This window comes from Calcarisporiella thermophila, assembly GCF_041956535.1.
Source record: "Calcarisporiella thermophila strain CBS 279.70 unplaced genomic scaffold VTP21scaffold_18, whole genome shotgun sequence".
Classification (NCBI taxonomy): Eukaryota; Fungi; Calcarisporiellomycota; class Calcarisporiellomycetes; order Calcarisporiellales; family Calcarisporiellaceae; genus Calcarisporiella; species Calcarisporiella thermophila.
The window spans coordinates 125,311-142,760 of record NW_027192208.1 but is presented as its reverse complement, the minus strand read 5'-3'; the positions used below and the strand labels follow the sequence as shown (position 1 = coordinate 142,760).

Here is a 17,450-nt window from a genome sequence, read left to right as displayed (position 1 = left end):
TCCTTGGGTGAGATCTGAGTTCCTCCGCGACAAGCGAATGGCCCCAGCTGAAGCTATTGTGCGAGAGAAAGAGGAAGACTCAGGCGTTGGTAGTAGTATTTCTTCGACAGAAGCTCGAATGGAATCAGGGAAATCAACGGAAGGTGAATTTAAGAACGCGAATATGGAGGAAGAGCCAGTGCTGTCACCTGGAGTGGCGGCATTGAAGGAGGTATTTGATGTGTGCTATACAGTTCAACTCATGGAGGAAGAGAGAGGAATGGTGGAGCGACTTCAGGATAGAAGAGAAGAAATGGCGATCGCAGAAGAGAAGGAAAACAGGGAAGAGGTCGAGCAGACAGCTGCCGATAACTTCGTCCTACCTCTCCCGCCCCGAGCAAATAACGGGGGTGCCGATGTTAGGCAACAGCGTATTATTCGTGTGCAACCGCCCCAGAATGTTGGCAAGTTTAATCTTGTTCTTCCGCAAAATGCTCCCAAGTCAAACAATTATAACGAGAGGAATGCAGGACAAGAGCGGCAGCGACAACATATGGCGGTACGCCACCAAATGAAGCAGCACCAGGCTCAACATAAACCAACCGATTTCCATTTGAATATGGATGGTGCAACTCTACTGGAGAAGCGGAAAAGACGGGCCGCTATATTACGTTAAATGACATAGCAAATTGTAAGGTGGATACTGTTACGGTTGTGTTTTAGTGTTGTGTTGTGTGCCTTTTTTAATTTCTTTGGTGTGCCATGCTTCTTCATTATTGAGTTTCTTGTAGAATATTTTCCATTTTAATCCATTTTAATGTCTAATTTAACTCGGTTTACTTCGAAATCACCTTGAGGCCACTCTTTAATATCAGGAATAACTTGAGTCCAATTGACCTTGAATCTTTCAAATACCTACACCGTCCGAATCCTTGTAAAAAAAATCGGCTGAGATTCCAATTAATGGTAATATTGATTTGGAGTGATCCTATTTTTCCGTTTACTATTACCTGCTCATTTCATTCAATCCGTGGTTCCCATCACCAAAATGTGTAGCCTGCCGATTTTGCCCTGCTCATTTCAATTAGGTCGTCGCATACGCTTGGCTCAAGCAAAGAATTGCTAGGAATAAACAGCAGGAATTGTATAATGATATTAAGTTTCAAGGGTGATCGAAGCATCGGATCGTATTTTCACATTTAGGATTTTAAAGATAGGTTTATATATTTTTCTTAGAGATAATTATATTGGAATAAAATAAACCTATTGGAATAAGAATCAGAAATATAATCTGTAAATGTTAGAGAAACTGTATAAATATACTGTATTAATGTTCGATATACTCGATTTTCAATAAATAATTAAGAGAGCTTAATTGCCGCACATCTTGGGTATCAGCGTATTTAGGTTGTTTAGTACGGTCCCTCTATTAAATGCAGGCCTCCAATAGGATTCTGCTTTGTCTAGATTGATTGACAGAATGGACTCAATATGGGCCTTAAAAGGTGGTCGATCCTCTATCCTCTGGTCCAAATACGCATTCAATATATCACGCAATAGTAATGGAATCGACGTCCCGTCTGTGATTCAGTGGTGCATGGTCCAGAAGAGTCGATACCGTTTAATGCCTTTAATATGCGCAACCGTGAACCTGGTAAAATCATTATTGTTCAAACTGAAACCGCGACGACTGTCTGCAAGAACAACCACATTGAATAATGCATAATTGTGCAAAATGGCGACAAGCTGGTCACACGATAGGCCGATGAGCTTATTGCATCAGTCACGAAATTCGTAGAACACAATCGCGACATCGCCCCTGATACTCTCTGCCACTATTGGCTTAAGCCTCTCTGGGATATTAACCTGCAGATGCAAAACCACCTCACTTCAATCTCATAAGCAATGCTCGTAGAAATCAAACTGGCAGGAAACTTTAGCGACCGCTTTTGTTACATAGCTTCAGAACACGCCCCCATTTTTGAAGAATTGACCGAAGAGCTCGCGAGTGAGAGCATATCTTCTTCGGAATCAAAAGAGAGAGCGCGAAAGCAGAGTAAAAATCATCGTATTTCTAAGAAGCAAAGCAGAGTCATTTATATTATAAATTTGTATTTCTTAGATTAGTATTTACAAGAAAAACCATAGCTTTCTTTTGGAATAAATTCTCTTTCATTTTTTTGGAAGATTGCTACATCGACTTCGGTTACAAATTTTGTTATCTACAAAAAGGTTACCCAGACACCCCATACTGACTCAATCAGCCAGGAACAATATTCTCCAACATATTGCATAATCCCGCAAGTGATCTCCAGCTAAGCAAACTATGCCGCACACGAAAAGAAACTTTTGGCCACAACACACACTCTTCGCTCTTGGTATGTCTCTCGCGAGGGTAATCATTTCAACATTAACACAGATTACTCCATTGTACTTTTTTATATACTCAGCCTTCTTTAACAACACGTCCAGATAGCTGGATAAGGCTTGTTCAAGAGTACGACTTTGACAATTTGCATCAACCTGGAAAGTCAGACGTTGCTGACGATGCTCTATTTAGATGAACCAATCTTAACACAAACACTTGAATACATAGTCGAGCACATTCTTAATAAGGGAACAATCGGAGTCCATAGAATCAAGTATCTTATCAAATTAGCTGCATATCACGACTCCGGATCAACTTGGGAACCCCTTAGCATTCTCACGAACGCACACAAGGCGTGATTCAAGAGTACGAACAAAGTGTTGGGGAAAGACATTTTTTAAGAAGTGAAGAGTGTAAGGAAATATGCTCTGATATAGTTTTCCGCAGACCGCCACGACGATCCTTATGCGAGTCTGCTTCACTCCCCTACTTTTTTCAGAGCCTTTTTGGTTTCATAGTCACTGTGCCAAAGCCATTTGGCCTCGGCATTATCCCTCTACCCTATAGATATTTAGTTCTTAGTTAAATATTGACAGAGACAACCATAGTTTTCTTCTAGAATAATCATCTTTCTTTTTTTTTTTTTAACATTGATACATCGACTCAAGACTGGTTAATCTCCTTGTTAAAGGTAGCACGCGAAAACGCAATAGCACATTCGATTCGATCCTTAAGCGCTCACTTAGCGATAAGTGCAGGGATCTCAGTCTATGTTTTATGCATAGCAGCTGAATGAGCCCGTGAATCAACTTATGCACAGCACTGTCGCCACTGTAACTATTAAAGTATCGTTATTGGGCATGCAGTCCACGTGCATATGTCAATCGGGCGGTCACCCTAATAGAAAAGGAAAGTTCTGAAGTATACTTGGTGGACGCAAATTTGGGGAGATCTTGCGAATATTGCATGATCCATTGTGATCATGCTCAAATTCGTGACATCGCCAGATAACGATGAGTTTGATAGGAAAGTTTAACGGCTACGTTTATATTGTCGAGCGGAATATTCCTAGACTGTTGAAAAATTGAAGTGTGGCTCAGCGGTCATTCTTCCAAATCATGAGCACCTCTAGAGCTCAGCCTCAAAGAGGTCCCGCTGGTTGCGAGCGACTCTACAATTTATACAATGATTGTTTAGGAATCCCATATACCGATCAATACTTCTCCACTCATTATATAGTCGCTCATGACAGTCAAGCCTTGCATTTTCTGTGATGTCCGTCCCGAGACCGGATTTCGTATTGCGTGGGAGGTAATCAATCGACCCTTTGCATTAATTCCAGCCAATTTTAAGCTTGACAGAATTTATTGACAGAACAAAGATTTTATCGCATTCCATGACATAGCCCCTCATGGAAAATTGCATCTACTTGTAATCCCACGAAAGCACTATGGTGATAAGCTGTCCTGTATTTATCAATAATGCTTCTGCTGATGAAATGGTCAATAGGAACGATTAAAGATTTAACTTCGGAAGATACAACACTGTGTAAGTTTGATTTTGGTGTTTGCATTTGGGTACCAAGTAAGCGTTCAAACGCCATGTACATTGTACACCATATTAGTGAAATCAATGATCCAGCACGGAAAGGAACTCCTCACAAAGCATGGTTATTCTCCAGAGAATTCTCGGTATTCCATTTTCTTCTACTAAGTCTGCCTATTCAGATATTCAATGCTAATAATACTTTTGACGGTTCAGGATGGGATTCCATCGCCCTCCCTTCAACTCCCAACCCCACTTACACTTGCATGTCGTTGGTTTACCCTTTTCAAGCTTTCTGCATCGTCTGGCCTTTACGAGTGGCATGCCGTGGTTTGCGGATGCCGAAAATGTATTGACTAAACTGAGCAAATTATAGGGGAGGGGGGGAAATCACCAGGCGATTACAGAAAGCATCATATTTTATTTAATAAAGAGTCAATAGAAAGCCGCCATTTAGTTTGCAAAGTTCAAACCCATCTTGTGTGATATCAAGTAGACGACTACATTGGCTAAACCTCGGTGGGGGACAAGCTTTAAATAGGATTTGATTACTGGGTTTCTTCAACTGAGCGCTTGAGCACTTGAACACTGAGCTCTTGGAAATTAAAATTAGTGTTCCCCTTACGAAATCAAAAGGCCCTCCATATTTCGAAATACGGACATCTCATTGGCTTAGATAATCTAGGTGTTCAGAAAGGTTCATAAGACCAAGGGTCGAATTCCTGTCAACAAGGGTTAACTGGAGAGGAAATAAAAATAAACGAAGATCATCTGAGTAAGAATGATGCAACCATGATTCAGATGGATTCCGTTGCTCGAATATGAAATTCGATGCATAAGTGACGGGTTTCCTTTGCTATGAGGCAAGATGATTCAACAAAGAGACTGAGTTGACCGTGGGAAATGGCTCCATCAATTTTTGCTAATCTTATGGAACTGTTGTACGCGGTTGAGTGTAAATGGAATAAAATTCGAGGAGGCGTTTTGACATTTCATCAAACGCTGGTGGGTTTAAAAGGAGTGAGACTTTTTGCATGGAGGATATGGTTCTCACCCTCCTCCTTTCACTCCATAAAGAAAAAAAAAGGAAGTCGTTACCATGGGAAGTCGTGCTGAAAAAATCATCATCCAAGACTATACTCCTTTTTTGAGCGCGGAAGCAAAGCGGCGGATGCCCAGTCCTCTAAAGTCGCTGCTCAAGTATGTTAAAGTGCCAGAAATGATCTCTCTCGGCGGAGGTAAGTACACAGTCTAGAAGTCACGGTTATCCCAATCGCATAAGATTAAACGCACCCATTCTCTCCAGGGCTTCCAAGCCCATCCAGTTTCCCTTTTCTTAATATCGCCGCCGAAGTCGCGTCCCCCCACATCCCCGTCGGTTCGAGCGCTTCCAAACAGACTGTACTTGTGCCTTCCGACCCGACCTCCGAAGCCATCACTTGCCTTGCTGATGATCTACAGTACGGCCTAGGATTCGGTTCTCCTAAACTTATCTCCTTCTTACGCCAGCACGTTGCTGATTTCTATTCCCCACCCTATGATGACTGGCAGGTGTCTATCTCGGCAGGGAATACAGACGGATTTGAGAAAGCAGTCAGGATGTTATGCCAGGAGGGAGATGTGTTGATTGCGGATGAATGGACCTATCCATCCGTGCTGGAAACGGTGTTTGCCCTGGGTATGAAGATGCGGGGCATCGAGATGGATGTGGAGGGTATGATACCGGAGAAACTAGAAGAAACATTGAGCACTTGGCCAGAAAATGAGAAAAAACCGCGAGTTATCTATTTGGTAAAGTAAAAAAAAAAAGTTTGGCCATAGCCATCGAAGACGTCGTCTGGGAAAAGATCGAAAGCTAACGTTTCTCTGAAGATTCCAACAGGGCAAAACCCTACAGGGGCAACCATGTCTCTTGCTCGTCGCAAAAAAATCTATTCTATCTGCCAGCGCTACAACCTTATCATTATAGAAGACGATCCGTACTATTACCTCCAGTACTCCTCTTCTGAGACTCCTCAAACGGAGCCCTTCAAATTAATGCCCACCATACTGTCGCTCGATACAGACGGCCGCGTCATCCGGCTTGATTCCTTCTCCAAAGTGATAGCCCCAGGATCCCGTCTGGGGTGGATAACCAGCAACTCTCAAATCAATACCATCTATTCATACAGCAATGAGGTGAGCACGCAACAGCCGTCTGGCTTTTCACAGGCCATCATGTCACAGCTACTGTCAAAAGTATGGGGTCAAGAGGGATGGACGAGACACTTGGAGAAGATCCGAGTGTATTACGAGAAGAAACGCAATGTCCTTTATTCGGCAGCAAAGAAACATGTCCCCGCAAAATATGCCAGCTTTACCGAACCCTTGGGCGGTATGTTCATGTGGATCAAAATCACGCCACCACCGGGCCGTGAGCAGTTCTCGATGGAGGCTCTCTTTGAGCTCTGCATTAAGCGAAAGATATTGCTAGTACCTGGCAGTCAATGTTCAGCAGAGAATTTCCTCGACTGGGACCAAGCTCCTTTCTTCAGAGCTAGTTTCACATATGCATCTGATGAGGATCTGGAGCAGGCCATGATACGATTCGGCCAGGCCCTTGTGGAGTTCTTTGAGGAGAAAGCGGATGAGCAATAATTGTAACAGTATTTATCGTAATGTATATTTAACAGGCTGAGTTCTTTTTTGGGCCAACTCTATCGTGGCGCCTTCCATTATTTATATGACTAGTACCTTTCTTTTGAAGCAAATGAAGTCCGGTCAATAGGATGATACGGATATAATTTCTACGTTTTCTGAAAGTTTTTCCGAACAAGCTGACATCCCTGCCAGAAGTTCAATAAATTTCGTCTCCTTGCATATCATGGCATTAACAGTTGGCGTTCCATTGATCATTTTCAAATTTTTAAAGAATTTTTACAGACTCCCTCCCTGTTGGCGGATATTGCAAACATATTGTTACAATCAACATATAATACAGACCTCACTAAAAGAGGTTTCTCGATCTTAGACAATGTTCACCGAATCCCACGTCCTGCTCTCTTGCTACCACGCAGCTTGGGCATTGAAAGCCCTTATTCTAGCTTCCTTAAAGACAGGTATTTGGAGAAGAAAGCCTTTATTCTTCCAATTTTACTCCTGATATAACGATGCAGAAGTATGACCATGCAAAGCGTGACGATTTATGGGGTGAGAATATGGAGGGTTAAGATGGTATGATCTGGCCGCTGCCAAGGACTTCCTGTCCCACCGCATATTTTACAACTTTGGGTAAGCCTAAAATGAGGAGTAGTAAAATAATCTGTAAAAGGCCGTTCTATGCTTCACTTGGATCTCTCCAATGCTGAAATTCGTTTATCCAAGATAAGTTGTCTTAAGCAAGTATATATATGTACATTCCCTCTGAGTCAGCCCTTCCGCGGTCCAAAATTAACTTGATCGAACTTAGAGAGGCGCAGCAGGCTTATGCGGTTCAAGTGGAAATGTAAATCTATTTTTACAATAAACTTTATAGGCTCCTTTTATAAAAGTCGCCTTAGGAGGATACTCCTCAGCTTTGCAACAAAAATCGCACCAGACCCTGTCTCAGATCAAGATATATTCAGAAAGAACATCATGTCCGTTAGAAGTGTCTTTTTCTTACTAATGATGGTCGCCATTATTGCTCCGGCTTACGCGAAAGATATCGGCCTTTGCTCTTGCTTTAAGCCCGACTACGATGGAAGTTGCTGTATTCCGGCTGAAGGCTCTATGTACGGAAATGTGTGCCGGACCAAAGATTGGGGGGATTCGGTAAAGAAATATGAAGCATGCTGTGCTCAGATCAATGGCAGGGTCAAATGTAAGCAGGGGATCGCAGACTAGATGTTAAAACTTGAATCTAGCATGTGTGGACTTTACCTCAGGATTTGAACCTCTGTTCTTTTCGTCTCTTAGATACTTTTATAAAGAGCAGTGTGTATTTTAATTGTTTTCTTTAGCTCAATAGCTACATTTACAATAATATTTAAAGTTTAAACACCCAGAAAAATAATATAGTGTTGAATAAATATTTGGAGTGATGTGTGAAATGAGTTAAAACTTCACGCCCAATATTGAAAGGTGAATGCCTTTTTACCTTTGATTTCTTATTTGCACAATTGTTTTGAGTATACACAAGGTATATTTTCTATGTTTCTTACTCTCCAGATATCCGTTGGCATAAACTAACCAGGAGAAAACGCAGGTTCCGCTGATCATAGTATCAGATAGTGGTTGAGTCTATAGAAAAGAATTGGTATCATTGGCAACTAATTGGGTTGTACATCTTGATAATCATAGTGAAATAAAGTCACTCTTTGGTTTCTCATAATAATATATTTCTGCCCCAATTAAAGATGACGGACAGAAGAAAACAATAAATCAACTAGAGGGTACCAAGTAAAAGCATTTGATATCTCAGCACCCACTTCGTAGATACCTGGCTTGCCTATTTGCTTTGCGTTCTGCACTCGAATTATGGGCGGGGATCGACTTGGTAAATTTTCTTGGTAAATTCGGAGCTGTCCAAGCGAGTTTATAAATAGTTCCGTCGATTTTACAAGATTGACGCGCTCAGTTTCTATTTCAACTCCAAGGAAGCTCTACTAATCTACCCGCAGAACAGAGCAGAATACATAATTATTTTGGCAGAATGTCCTACATGACAAGAGAAGAACTTGGTAACCACGATTTCTTTGCTACCATTTGGATCCCTGGACCCCCCAACGCGCTAACTCGCTTTTTATTTTTAGATCGCTATCTCAAGTCGATCTCTTCCAAACAACAAAAATCCTCAGATTCCTCCTCAACAACGGCACCTCTTCCACGTGCACACCGTAATAGTCTCACCGGCCCCCGCCCACCAACGCATGGCCAACCCAAGCGCCCCGATCCTGATCCATCTAGTCGCCGTCCATTGCCTACCCCTCCTAAGCCAAGTTCCTTGCGAGGATTTCCACCCATAATTCGTGGAGATATGCAGGGTCAAGGCAGTGGGACTGGTATGGGAAGATCATTATCGTACAGCGCAGGGGAGAGAGATCCAGGCGAGAGCAGGCAATATCCCATGCCGTCAGCAACCCCTTCGCAATCTGGCGCTGCCGATTCTCAAGCTCGACATCCGGTGCCGCCACCACACTCGAACACTACAAACACACAATCACCGCCCAAAGAGCAGGTCTCTCGGCAGCTACCATCAAAATCACAAGGACCGCCACCAAACCGAAGTGAGGATCGGGGCGCTTATCGAAGTATCGATGACTTAATGAATGACATCACCCTGCCTTCGCTTGCAAATCTGACTCTGGCCAGCCCTAGCACAAGCAGCAATAAAAGAGAGGATCCGACAGAAAAAGGGCTGCCTCCTACTCCTCGCACTGTGTTTGCTGGGGCCGCCAATGATAACAAATCGACCGAGCAATGGACCACGCCTCAGGCAAAGAATGCGGCAATGAAATATCCATCAGTCGCACAAATGGAATCAAACGAGACGCAACCACCCATACCATCCATATCCGTTGGAGATAATGCAGCACCGACCTCTATCCCAAGTATATCTGTTGGGCCTATCCCCACCATTTCTTTCGGTGACTCTGCGGGTGACGCGGAAGCCGAAAAGCGGCCTATCGCAAGCACTCTATCAGCTGCCGGCCTGAAATGTGCTGGCTGCGGCGAACATATTCGGGGAATCGTCGTGACAGCACTTGGAAAGAGCTGGCACCCCGACCATTTCATATGCAAACACTGTGGACAATCCCTGGAGCACATTGCTTACTATGAACGAGATGGGTATCCCTATTGTCATGTCGATTATCACGAGCTGTTTAGTCCGAGATGTGAATACTGCAAGACGCCGATTGAGGATGTAAGTAACGCTGGGCGCTTCTGTATGAATGCGTTGATAATAGCAGTTGACTTTTTCTCCTTTTAACTTTCAGCAATGCCTCACTGCTCTCGGCAAAACCTACCATCCTGGTCACTTCTTTTGCAGAGAATGTGGCTCACCCTTTGAGTCTGGAGGGTTTATGGTCCATGAAGGGCATCCATACTGCGAAAAATGCCATACAAAGAAGTTTGCAGTGCGTTGCCGGCGCTGCAACATCATGATAACGGAGGATTATGTGCAAGCAATAGGAGGGCAATGGCACAAGAAATGCTTTGTCTGTATGGTGAGTAGGGATTTTTTTATTAACAATGTCGTAGTCTTGGCTTCATGTTTGTATAACCTTCTAGGACTGTTTCGAGCCGTTTGAGGATGGTCGATTTTTTGTGCGCCAAAACCTGCCTTATTGCGAGCGACATTTCCGCATGCACCTTGGTTATGTGTGTGAGAAGTGTCGTATGCCGATTGAGGGTCGAGCCATTACTGCTCTAGGTAAAAAGTGGCATCCGGAACATTTTGTTTGCTGTGCGTGTGAAGAGGTGATTGTCGATGGGAATTTTAGAGAAAGGCTCGGGAAGGTGTACTGCCAAAAGTGTGGAGTGGCGAAGAGATAGCTGGATTTTTAATTGTTTTTTTTTTTTAGCTCCAAGTTCATTTAGATTCTTTTAATTATTTTCGTCACATTCCTATATTGTACTATATCCCAACGCGACTTTTTATTTACCATTTTTGCCATGAACACACTATTCTATTTTATTTCCCAACAACAGCTATTTTTCGGGGCATATTACAAACGTTGAAAAGAAAAAAAAAATGGTACAACCCAAAATGGCTACGAGGGATATTGATTCCTTGCCTACTAAGAAAAATACGGTGTTAAAATTTTGAGAGAAAATGCAATGAAATTGAGATCTAAATTTATTTTTATAAAACTAAGGACTTGCTACTAACTTGAAAATGTTGTTAATAACCAGGATTGATTTCTCCGCCGTTGGCGGATAGTACTCTTTCAACCGTAGTAGAAGTTTGTGTGAATATAGCATTGCGACTGAATATTTCATTCGAGTATTGCTCACTGACATTAACCCTCCCTACTCCTCTCTATGGTCCGTTACGGACACTGAAGGTCAAACGGATTTAGATTAATCAATCCTAAATCCATAACTATATTTTACTTGACTACTTGATTACGTTACATTGACCAGATTTGTATTGTTCTCCTGTGAGAATGCGGAGCATCTAACATTCATTTTATTTTCGTGCACCGCAATGTTTTAACTCTATCCTCCTCCATCCGTCCTTTCAATATATTAAATTGGGGTTTTTAAAAACTACAGGGAGGCGTAAAAAATAGAAAACGTAGCCGGTTTTCGAGCAGTTTGTCCTGCAGCCCCGATTTTGAAAGGACATATTGGGCTGGTGGAGCCTGTATACTACTCAATTGAACGATTTAGATAGAATGTACGCAAATAATAAAAGAGTACAGCAGTGGCAAATAACCATTCAGAATGTGGAGATATTTCCTGTAAAGGTGGGATTTACGAAAAAGCCTACAATAGTCGCTTCCTCCCAGAGGATTCCTCCTCAAGTCTAGCCATTTTTATTCCTCCCGTTCATGTAGAACTTGCATGCTTGAATTCGTCGTTCTTCTCCGCAACGAAAAATAATAAATTCATAGACTAGAATAGATAAATGTATTTACACTCGCATTCACATTCACATCCATATCAACTAAACCAAACTTCAGAGAACTAAAGTAGAAGCAAAAAAAAAGAAGCAGGAAGGAAAGAAATCGCAGCTAATAATTTTAAAAAACAGTTATCGCTTGTACATAGACCATGACAATAAATTGGGATCACCCTCGAGATAGGATCTCTCTTTTTCGACTCCTAGAATGGGCCATGAATGGTGCGGGAGAGTGGAGGGTATGCAGGCCCAAAGTGGTAGCTTTCCAGTCAGTGACTGCAAACGACACGGTTGGTGGCGACCGTTTTCCTACTTTCCTCTCTCGGGTGGCCTAGGCTGTACCTTTTTTCCCCCGTCATGGGCTCTTGGATCAGAGATCTTTCTCGACGTAGGAGGGGGTGCTTCCACTTGGCCCCTACTACTATACTGGGGTAACCGCTTGTCATATTCCCTCTTCAAATGGCGTATATCTTGGATTAGATCGACTAGCCGATAGAGTTTCGCCCGGTCACGGGTAATATGGTCCGACTGCTCGTTGGCAAGGGATGCAAGGGATTCCCTGAACTGAGAACGTTTGTCGATCTGCCCTTCGAGATGTTGCTTAAGATTCAAGAGGAAGGGCTCAAAGCGGCCTGGATCCTGACCCAGTTCTAAACCGAGAGAGGTTAATTATTGAATTCCGTAGCAAAAGCAAGGTATCTTCAGGCCTGTATTACCATTGGCTTCTTTATTGGCTTTAAACGAGGAGGCTAGTGCAGAGCATATCTGCTCCGTCTGTTTATATACTTTGTCAATTTGCGAATCGGACTCCTCCAGCTCCGATAGAACAGTGAAAAGTTCGGACTGTAGGAGGGGAAAGTGAATATTACAATCCATTCTGACACACCAAGGGATAAGGAAATACCTCTCTGCGGCTTCTCTTTTTGCTTTCTTGTGAATTTTCCTGTGATTTAGGCTGTGGAACAAGTTGAGGACCGGGCTTTTCGACCTTTTCCTCTAGATAATAGAAAAATTAACCTATTTACCCATAGACCCTTAAGTTTTGTGAATAAAAATCTAACCTCTTTTGCTATTTTGCCCAAGTCGTGCTATCAATGCTTCCACAAATTCCTCAGGATACACTTGCCTCTCTTTCCACACATCCAGGACACGAACTATTTTCTTTTGGACGTCGGGTGGGTTTTTACGGTAAGCGTGTTCCAGAGCCCTTGGCAATACCTAATTAACGGAAATATAACATAAGAAAAAAAAAAATACATCCCATTAACGCAAAACAATGAAACCCAATGCGTACATCTCGAAAGGCATCCAAAAACTCGGTGCCCTTCTTTCGTGATATTTGGCAAACATCATTACACAGATATACAAAAGAGAGTTTTTTGGCGGGGGAAACTAAAACGAGATAGCCATTTAGTTAGGATTAGGTCACACCCGATTGATATTTTCAGCAAGATATCACACACCCTTCCTCAATTCTTGCTCCCAAATCCGAACACAGTCTTTAGCGTTCCTCCGATGAAAGACCATCCCTATTGATCAGAAGAGTTTTGCCGTAAGATCTTAATTGGAACGAGAATGAGATGGAGTTACTCACAGTGTGATACCACTCCGATACATTGCTGGGTATCATTCAGCATATTGAGCTTCTCGACCAAGGATGATTCTGTGAAATGGGACATTTTCAGGCTCGCTAATCTCTGCTCTCCACTTGCAAGCTTACAAGAACAGCAGCTCACGAGTGGGTTAGAGTGACTGCTAAGTGCAAGGCAAATAAAATTGATATACCTGAGCCATTAGGCCTCGGTTTAATAAGTTGCCACCTAATTTATGAGACCAGTGAAGCGTATTTGCCCAGAAATGAGCGTCCTTTAAAGCAAGCTAAAGGTCATCGTAGAGTCTTTAGCGTAAATACGATACTCGGAGTATTGGTGCGCCAAAAAGTTGACAACATTTACCACACGGATAGTGATAGTAACTACCAAGGGTCTCAGCTCATGGTTTCATTCAAGCCTAAATTCATATAAAGAGGTCCTTCATAGAAGCTGGCCCTGTTCTACAAACCAGCATGGGGATACTCTTTCCAGCGGGATATTAACTGAATCTTTTGCCGTCGTAGATTTTTTTTTACAGAGACTAGATAAGTTTGCAAAGGGATACGGATGAATCCCTACTGAAATACATGCTAGTGCAAATCTTAAATACAGTCGGCTTTCAAAGGGCATTAAAAAATGCTTCGAATAAAGCATCTACCATGCTGTGAGAGCTGGCTGGAGAGGGCACATTTTGCCTTGATAAGTGCTGAGTACTCACCAATTCAAGCGCGAAATGCTTAGATTAAACCATAAATCGGATGGGGAAGACGGTCTCCGAGAATAGAAGCCGTCAGCGGAGCCAGGTTAAAATGAGCCTTTGCGTCTGGGCCATGACTACAGAAGCCTCCTCTCGGGACGTCACGATCCAGGCGGGGTTGGCATGGGAGCGCTTTCGCTCCAGTGTTGCGAAATCTAATCGACGAGAAGCGATTCACTATTGCATAATCAACTCTAATTGAAACACAGACGTCTTCCGCCCCCCTTCCATCCGCCGCGGAATGGGGCGAGATTGTCGGGGCGATGATGCTAACGGCCTTTGGCTGAGCGGGATTGCTGAAAGCTTGACTCAAATCTCGTGCTCAACCATACGCTGCCGCCGATATGGGCCGGATCAAACCCCTCGTTCGCATGGCCATCTGAGTTTTCGCTTCGGCCAATCCTGAACTCTGCCGTCAGCTTGCCATTTATGAAGCATGTTAATAATAACAAGTGCACAGCCATCAAGGTTCTTGTGTTAAGATGTCAAGAGGATGAGTCAGCAGCCGCTTCAACCCTGCATATGGAGAAACGCGTCTGCGCATGTGTGGAGTAAGGGGGCTCTCAGTGAGCCACACTGGCTATGGGATACAGACTTTCTTACATCATGGTTGGGCCAGCTAAGACCCCTCCCCTAGGCCAATCGCTTGTTGTGGAGAACCGTGTTAGGTTAGAATAAATATTTAACCTCACAGCAAGAACCAGCATCGGGGATCCAGCTCTGGGGTGCCAGTTTTGAACTCTCTAACAAGGGCTGCATCTCAGAGGCTGTGGCATTCTGCTCCCCGTCTTGGCAGGTGCAATTAGTGAATAACATGCTTTGTATTCCGTCTGCTCCGGGTTGACTTTTCCTGGCTGGATCCGGGATTTAGCCGAAGGGGGGTAGGCAGAGCCGTTCGCCAGGAGCCCTGGCTCTCGGAGTCATGTGTGGAGTGCGCTAAAGTGCAAAAAATAGCAAAAGACTTAGCCACGATCACACAAAAAACGGCAGGAACGACCATTGTCGCCTCGGATAGAGCATGGGGCTAGGAGAGGTTAGCATCCTCACCCATCTCCTTTTTCAAGCGCACGTCGAGCCATAGGGCCGTCACAGTAGGTGGACAGCGCCGGGTTTTATTTCAAAGTGATTTATGAATGTAAATGATGTGTCAATAGAATAAATATAAAATACACTTGGCAATTAAAGCAACTGATACAATGTGAAGAAGACAAAAGGAGAAAAAAAACAAAGGTAAAAAAATCTATACATGGTGGAGAAAATAAAAAGCTATTTTTACCACTGAGGGGTCAAAAGGTATATGGATGTAGGGGTGCTCAGGACTCCAGGTTCATTCTTTCTTCGCACACGGGATGGTCCGAGAGATGCTCTACGAAAAACTCCTCCACCTGTTGCAATAGGCTTTTCCCCGCAGGCACTCGCAAGCATGAAGCGCAAGTGCGAATTAAACTCAAACAGAGGTGAAGGCTCTCGATGGCTTTGACGCGCTCCACCGGAGATGTCGACAGGAAAAATACGCGGCTCTGCACCAGAAAAGCCATTTTCAGATGAGGGAAGAGGCCGTACATCTGGCAGTAACATTTGTGTTGTAAGAGGCCTTTGATCGTCGCGAGAGAACGACGAGTCGCCTGCGAGCACAGGTCCAGAGCCCGCTGTTGGATCGGGGCTGGGGCCGGAGGGCTCCTGGGGGAGATGGAGGGAACCTGGGATGGAGAGCTTGTCAAGGGAGGAAGCAGTGGGAAGTACACTTGGCACAGCGCCATCTCGTATTCCGATAATGACCTCGCGGCAAAGCGGACGTTGGAGCGCGGTTGAGTGATGTAGGATGGGAGTTGGGCAAAGCAATCCTTTAATTTGCGTTCCATTTTCGCGGCGAACTCCTCTTCGGAGGGGTATCCGGATCGTAGTCGCATCTCTGAAAGAAGCATGCCGGTCATTTGCATCGTGTTGGTGATGAAGGATACATAGGCATCGATTTCGAGAGCCTCATGGGGCATGCGCCTAGGCTCTGGGACGAGTGGGATGGTGTCCACGGGGATATCATTACGGCCTGGGCCGAATAAAAAAAGAGTTTTGATGCGATGAACCAGGTACACCGCCCACGCAACCCGTCGAAATGTCTCCAGGCTGCGCGCATCTATGTGGGAGTTGGAGGGGTTCTCGTACTTGACGCGCAAAATCTCCAGGTGTTGGATGGCTAGATTGATGTGATCGGTGTCCTTGCCCTCGTACATGTTCGCCAGAAACAGAAATACGTGGGCCATGACCGTGGCCAGGGAGGGCATGTCGAAGCGCTCTCTCTACAGGGGCGGAAAGCGGGTGTGAGAGCTAGTCGTGGAAAAAGCAAGGCCTCAAAGGCGGGCAGTTACCATCAGCTCCACCGTCTTTTCATGCGCGATGTCGGCCAAGAATAAGTAGCTTGGATCCGAGTTCGGGTGTTGGAAATAGACGTGATGGGCCATCCACATCCACACCGACCACTTCAGCAAAGGGTCCATCCTGCCCGAGCGGTAGTCGTCGATGAATGCCGCGCGATCGACCGATTGGTAGAAGATGGAGCAGTCGTCAAAGGTGTAGATGAACGAGTCCAGCGCGGATTTATAGGACGAGACGAGGTGGGCCAGGTCCAGCTTGGCGAGCCGCTGCTTGCGCGTTAGCTGCGTGGACAGGTTCCCATAGTGGCGCAGGTATGTTTGGGAGAGACGCCCCGCCGCCATATAGCGCCGTGGCATGTTACAAAACAGCCGCTCGCCCGAGAAGCCAAAGCGCATCAGCTGGTGCTCTATAAAGCGGAACAGGTCCGCCACGCTGCGTAGGTTGGTGTGGATGCGGAGGCCATTGGCGAGCGGGATCAGTCTCCAGTGATGCTGGAGCGCAAATTGATGTAGCACCAGCAGGCTTTGAATCTGGCTGATTCTCGGGCTGGTGGCGGCAAGCTTGGACTCGAGCTCGCGCATGCGACGCGCGGTCTGCGAAATGCGCTGCATGAAGGTTTGAACGAATTCCTCCATGTCGTACGGCTCTTCGGGATAGACGCACGGGTCGCCCGACTTTCGACATCGGAAGCACGACGGCAGCTCCATGGTGCACCGATTCTAGGGGAGCATGGATGAGCCGTTGAGAATGGGCCGCAATGTCAATCCAATGCCAGAGAATGCACATACCTTTCTTCGCTTACAGCGCTGGCAGGCACTTAGCGCATGCGTAGAGTGCATGAGGCTTTCGGCTTCGGAGATTTGCGCGTCTACGATACTCGGCGGAACATTCGCAGCATGGGAGGCCGCGGCTGCGGCCGTCATTTTTAATGGCATGGTTGGCATGCATGGGGCGGGATCACGGAGTGCACTCGCTCTTTGGGTTGGCAGCGCAATTCGATCGCGTCGAGCCATTTCGAGGAGGCTCATGAATGGGGATGGCGGGAGGGCAATGGAGGGGGGCCGGCGAGAGAAGGCAGCAAGGGCGAGCGGGGAGGGGGAGCAAGAGGAGAGCAAATGCAAGGAATGAGGCGAAATAAAGAGTTCAATACACGCGAGTGGTGGTGAGTGCCTTATAGGGGGGTGCGAAATAGACTTTTGGATGGCTCCCTACTCCTGGTGTCTTGTCCCACGCGGCTTCCTTATGGAG

At 45.0% G+C, this 17,450-nt stretch overlaps 9 protein-coding genes across 9 annotated transcripts; 7 read left to right on the top strand and 2 right to left on the bottom strand.

The window, feature by feature from the left end:
• Positions 1-37: 37 nt before the first annotated feature.
• Positions 38-655, top strand: VTP21DRAFT_3568 (uncharacterized protein; the record flags this gene model as incomplete). Its single annotated transcript, XM_069393884.1, has 1 exon — positions 38-655. The coding sequence occupies one exon, from the start codon at positions 38-40 to the stop codon at positions 653-655; it is 618 nt and encodes a 205-aa protein (XP_069249006.1).
• An 804-nt stretch (positions 656-1,459) lies between these two features.
• On the top strand, positions 1,460-1,881 carry VTP21DRAFT_3567 (uncharacterized protein; the record flags this gene model as incomplete). The annotated part of the gene is made up of 2 exons (XM_069393883.1): positions 1,460-1,633; positions 1,741-1,881. The coding sequence occupies 2 exons, from the start codon at positions 1,460-1,462 to the stop codon at positions 1,879-1,881; spliced, it is 315 nt and encodes a 104-aa protein (XP_069249005.1).
• A 1,711-nt stretch (positions 1,882-3,592) lies between these two features.
• On the top strand, positions 3,593-4,268 carry VTP21DRAFT_3566 (uncharacterized protein; the record flags this gene model as incomplete). The annotated part of the gene is made up of 5 exons (XM_069393882.1): positions 3,593-3,658; positions 3,722-3,800; positions 3,857-3,895; positions 3,972-4,038; positions 4,109-4,268. The coding sequence occupies 5 exons, from the start codon at positions 3,593-3,595 to the stop codon at positions 4,266-4,268; spliced, it is 411 nt and encodes a 136-aa protein (XP_069249004.1).
• A 723-nt stretch (positions 4,269-4,991) lies between these two features.
• On the top strand, positions 4,992-6,529 carry VTP21DRAFT_3565 (uncharacterized protein; the record flags this gene model as incomplete). The annotated part of the gene is made up of 3 exons (XM_069393881.1): positions 4,992-5,130; positions 5,199-5,683; positions 5,765-6,529. The coding sequence occupies 3 exons, from the start codon at positions 4,992-4,994 to the stop codon at positions 6,527-6,529; spliced, it is 1,389 nt and encodes a 462-aa protein (XP_069249003.1).
• A 978-nt stretch (positions 6,530-7,507) lies between these two features.
• VTP21DRAFT_3564 (uncharacterized protein) lies at positions 7,508-7,756 on the top strand (the record flags this gene model as incomplete). Its single annotated transcript, XM_069393880.1, has 1 exon — positions 7,508-7,756. The coding sequence occupies one exon, from the start codon at positions 7,508-7,510 to the stop codon at positions 7,754-7,756; it is 249 nt and encodes an 82-aa protein (XP_069249002.1).
• Positions 7,757-8,564: 808 nt separating this feature from the next.
• Positions 8,565-10,408, top strand: VTP21DRAFT_3563 (uncharacterized protein; the record flags this gene model as incomplete). Its single annotated transcript, XM_069393879.1, has 4 exons — positions 8,565-8,592; positions 8,665-9,776; positions 9,850-10,080; positions 10,145-10,408. 4 exons carry the CDS (start codon positions 8,565-8,567, stop codon positions 10,406-10,408), a joined length of 1,635 nt encoding a protein of 544 aa, XP_069249001.1.
• A 1,381-nt stretch (positions 10,409-11,789) lies between these two features.
• Positions 11,790-13,274, bottom strand: VTP21DRAFT_3562 (uncharacterized protein; the record flags this gene model as incomplete). Its single annotated transcript, XM_069393878.1, has 8 exons — positions 11,790-12,130; positions 12,197-12,323; positions 12,385-12,476; positions 12,542-12,698; positions 12,775-12,872; positions 12,944-13,009; positions 13,075-13,195; positions 13,266-13,274. The coding sequence occupies 8 exons, from the start codon at positions 13,272-13,274 to the stop codon at positions 11,790-11,792; spliced, it is 1,011 nt and encodes a 336-aa protein (XP_069249000.1).
• Positions 13,275-13,830: 556 nt separating this feature from the next.
• On the top strand, positions 13,831-14,235 carry VTP21DRAFT_3561 (uncharacterized protein; the record flags this gene model as incomplete). The annotated part of the gene is made up of 2 exons (XM_069393877.1): positions 13,831-13,972; positions 14,039-14,235. The coding sequence occupies 2 exons, from the start codon at positions 13,831-13,833 to the stop codon at positions 14,233-14,235; spliced, it is 339 nt and encodes a 112-aa protein (XP_069248999.1).
• A 907-nt stretch (positions 14,236-15,142) lies between these two features.
• On the bottom strand, positions 15,143-17,230 carry VTP21DRAFT_3560 (uncharacterized protein; the record flags this gene model as incomplete). The annotated part of the gene is made up of 3 exons (XM_069393876.1): positions 15,143-16,126; positions 16,196-16,921; positions 16,991-17,230. 3 exons carry the CDS (start codon positions 17,228-17,230, stop codon positions 15,143-15,145), a joined length of 1,950 nt encoding a protein of 649 aa, XP_069248998.1.
• Between the last annotated feature and the right edge of the window lie 220 nt (positions 17,231-17,450).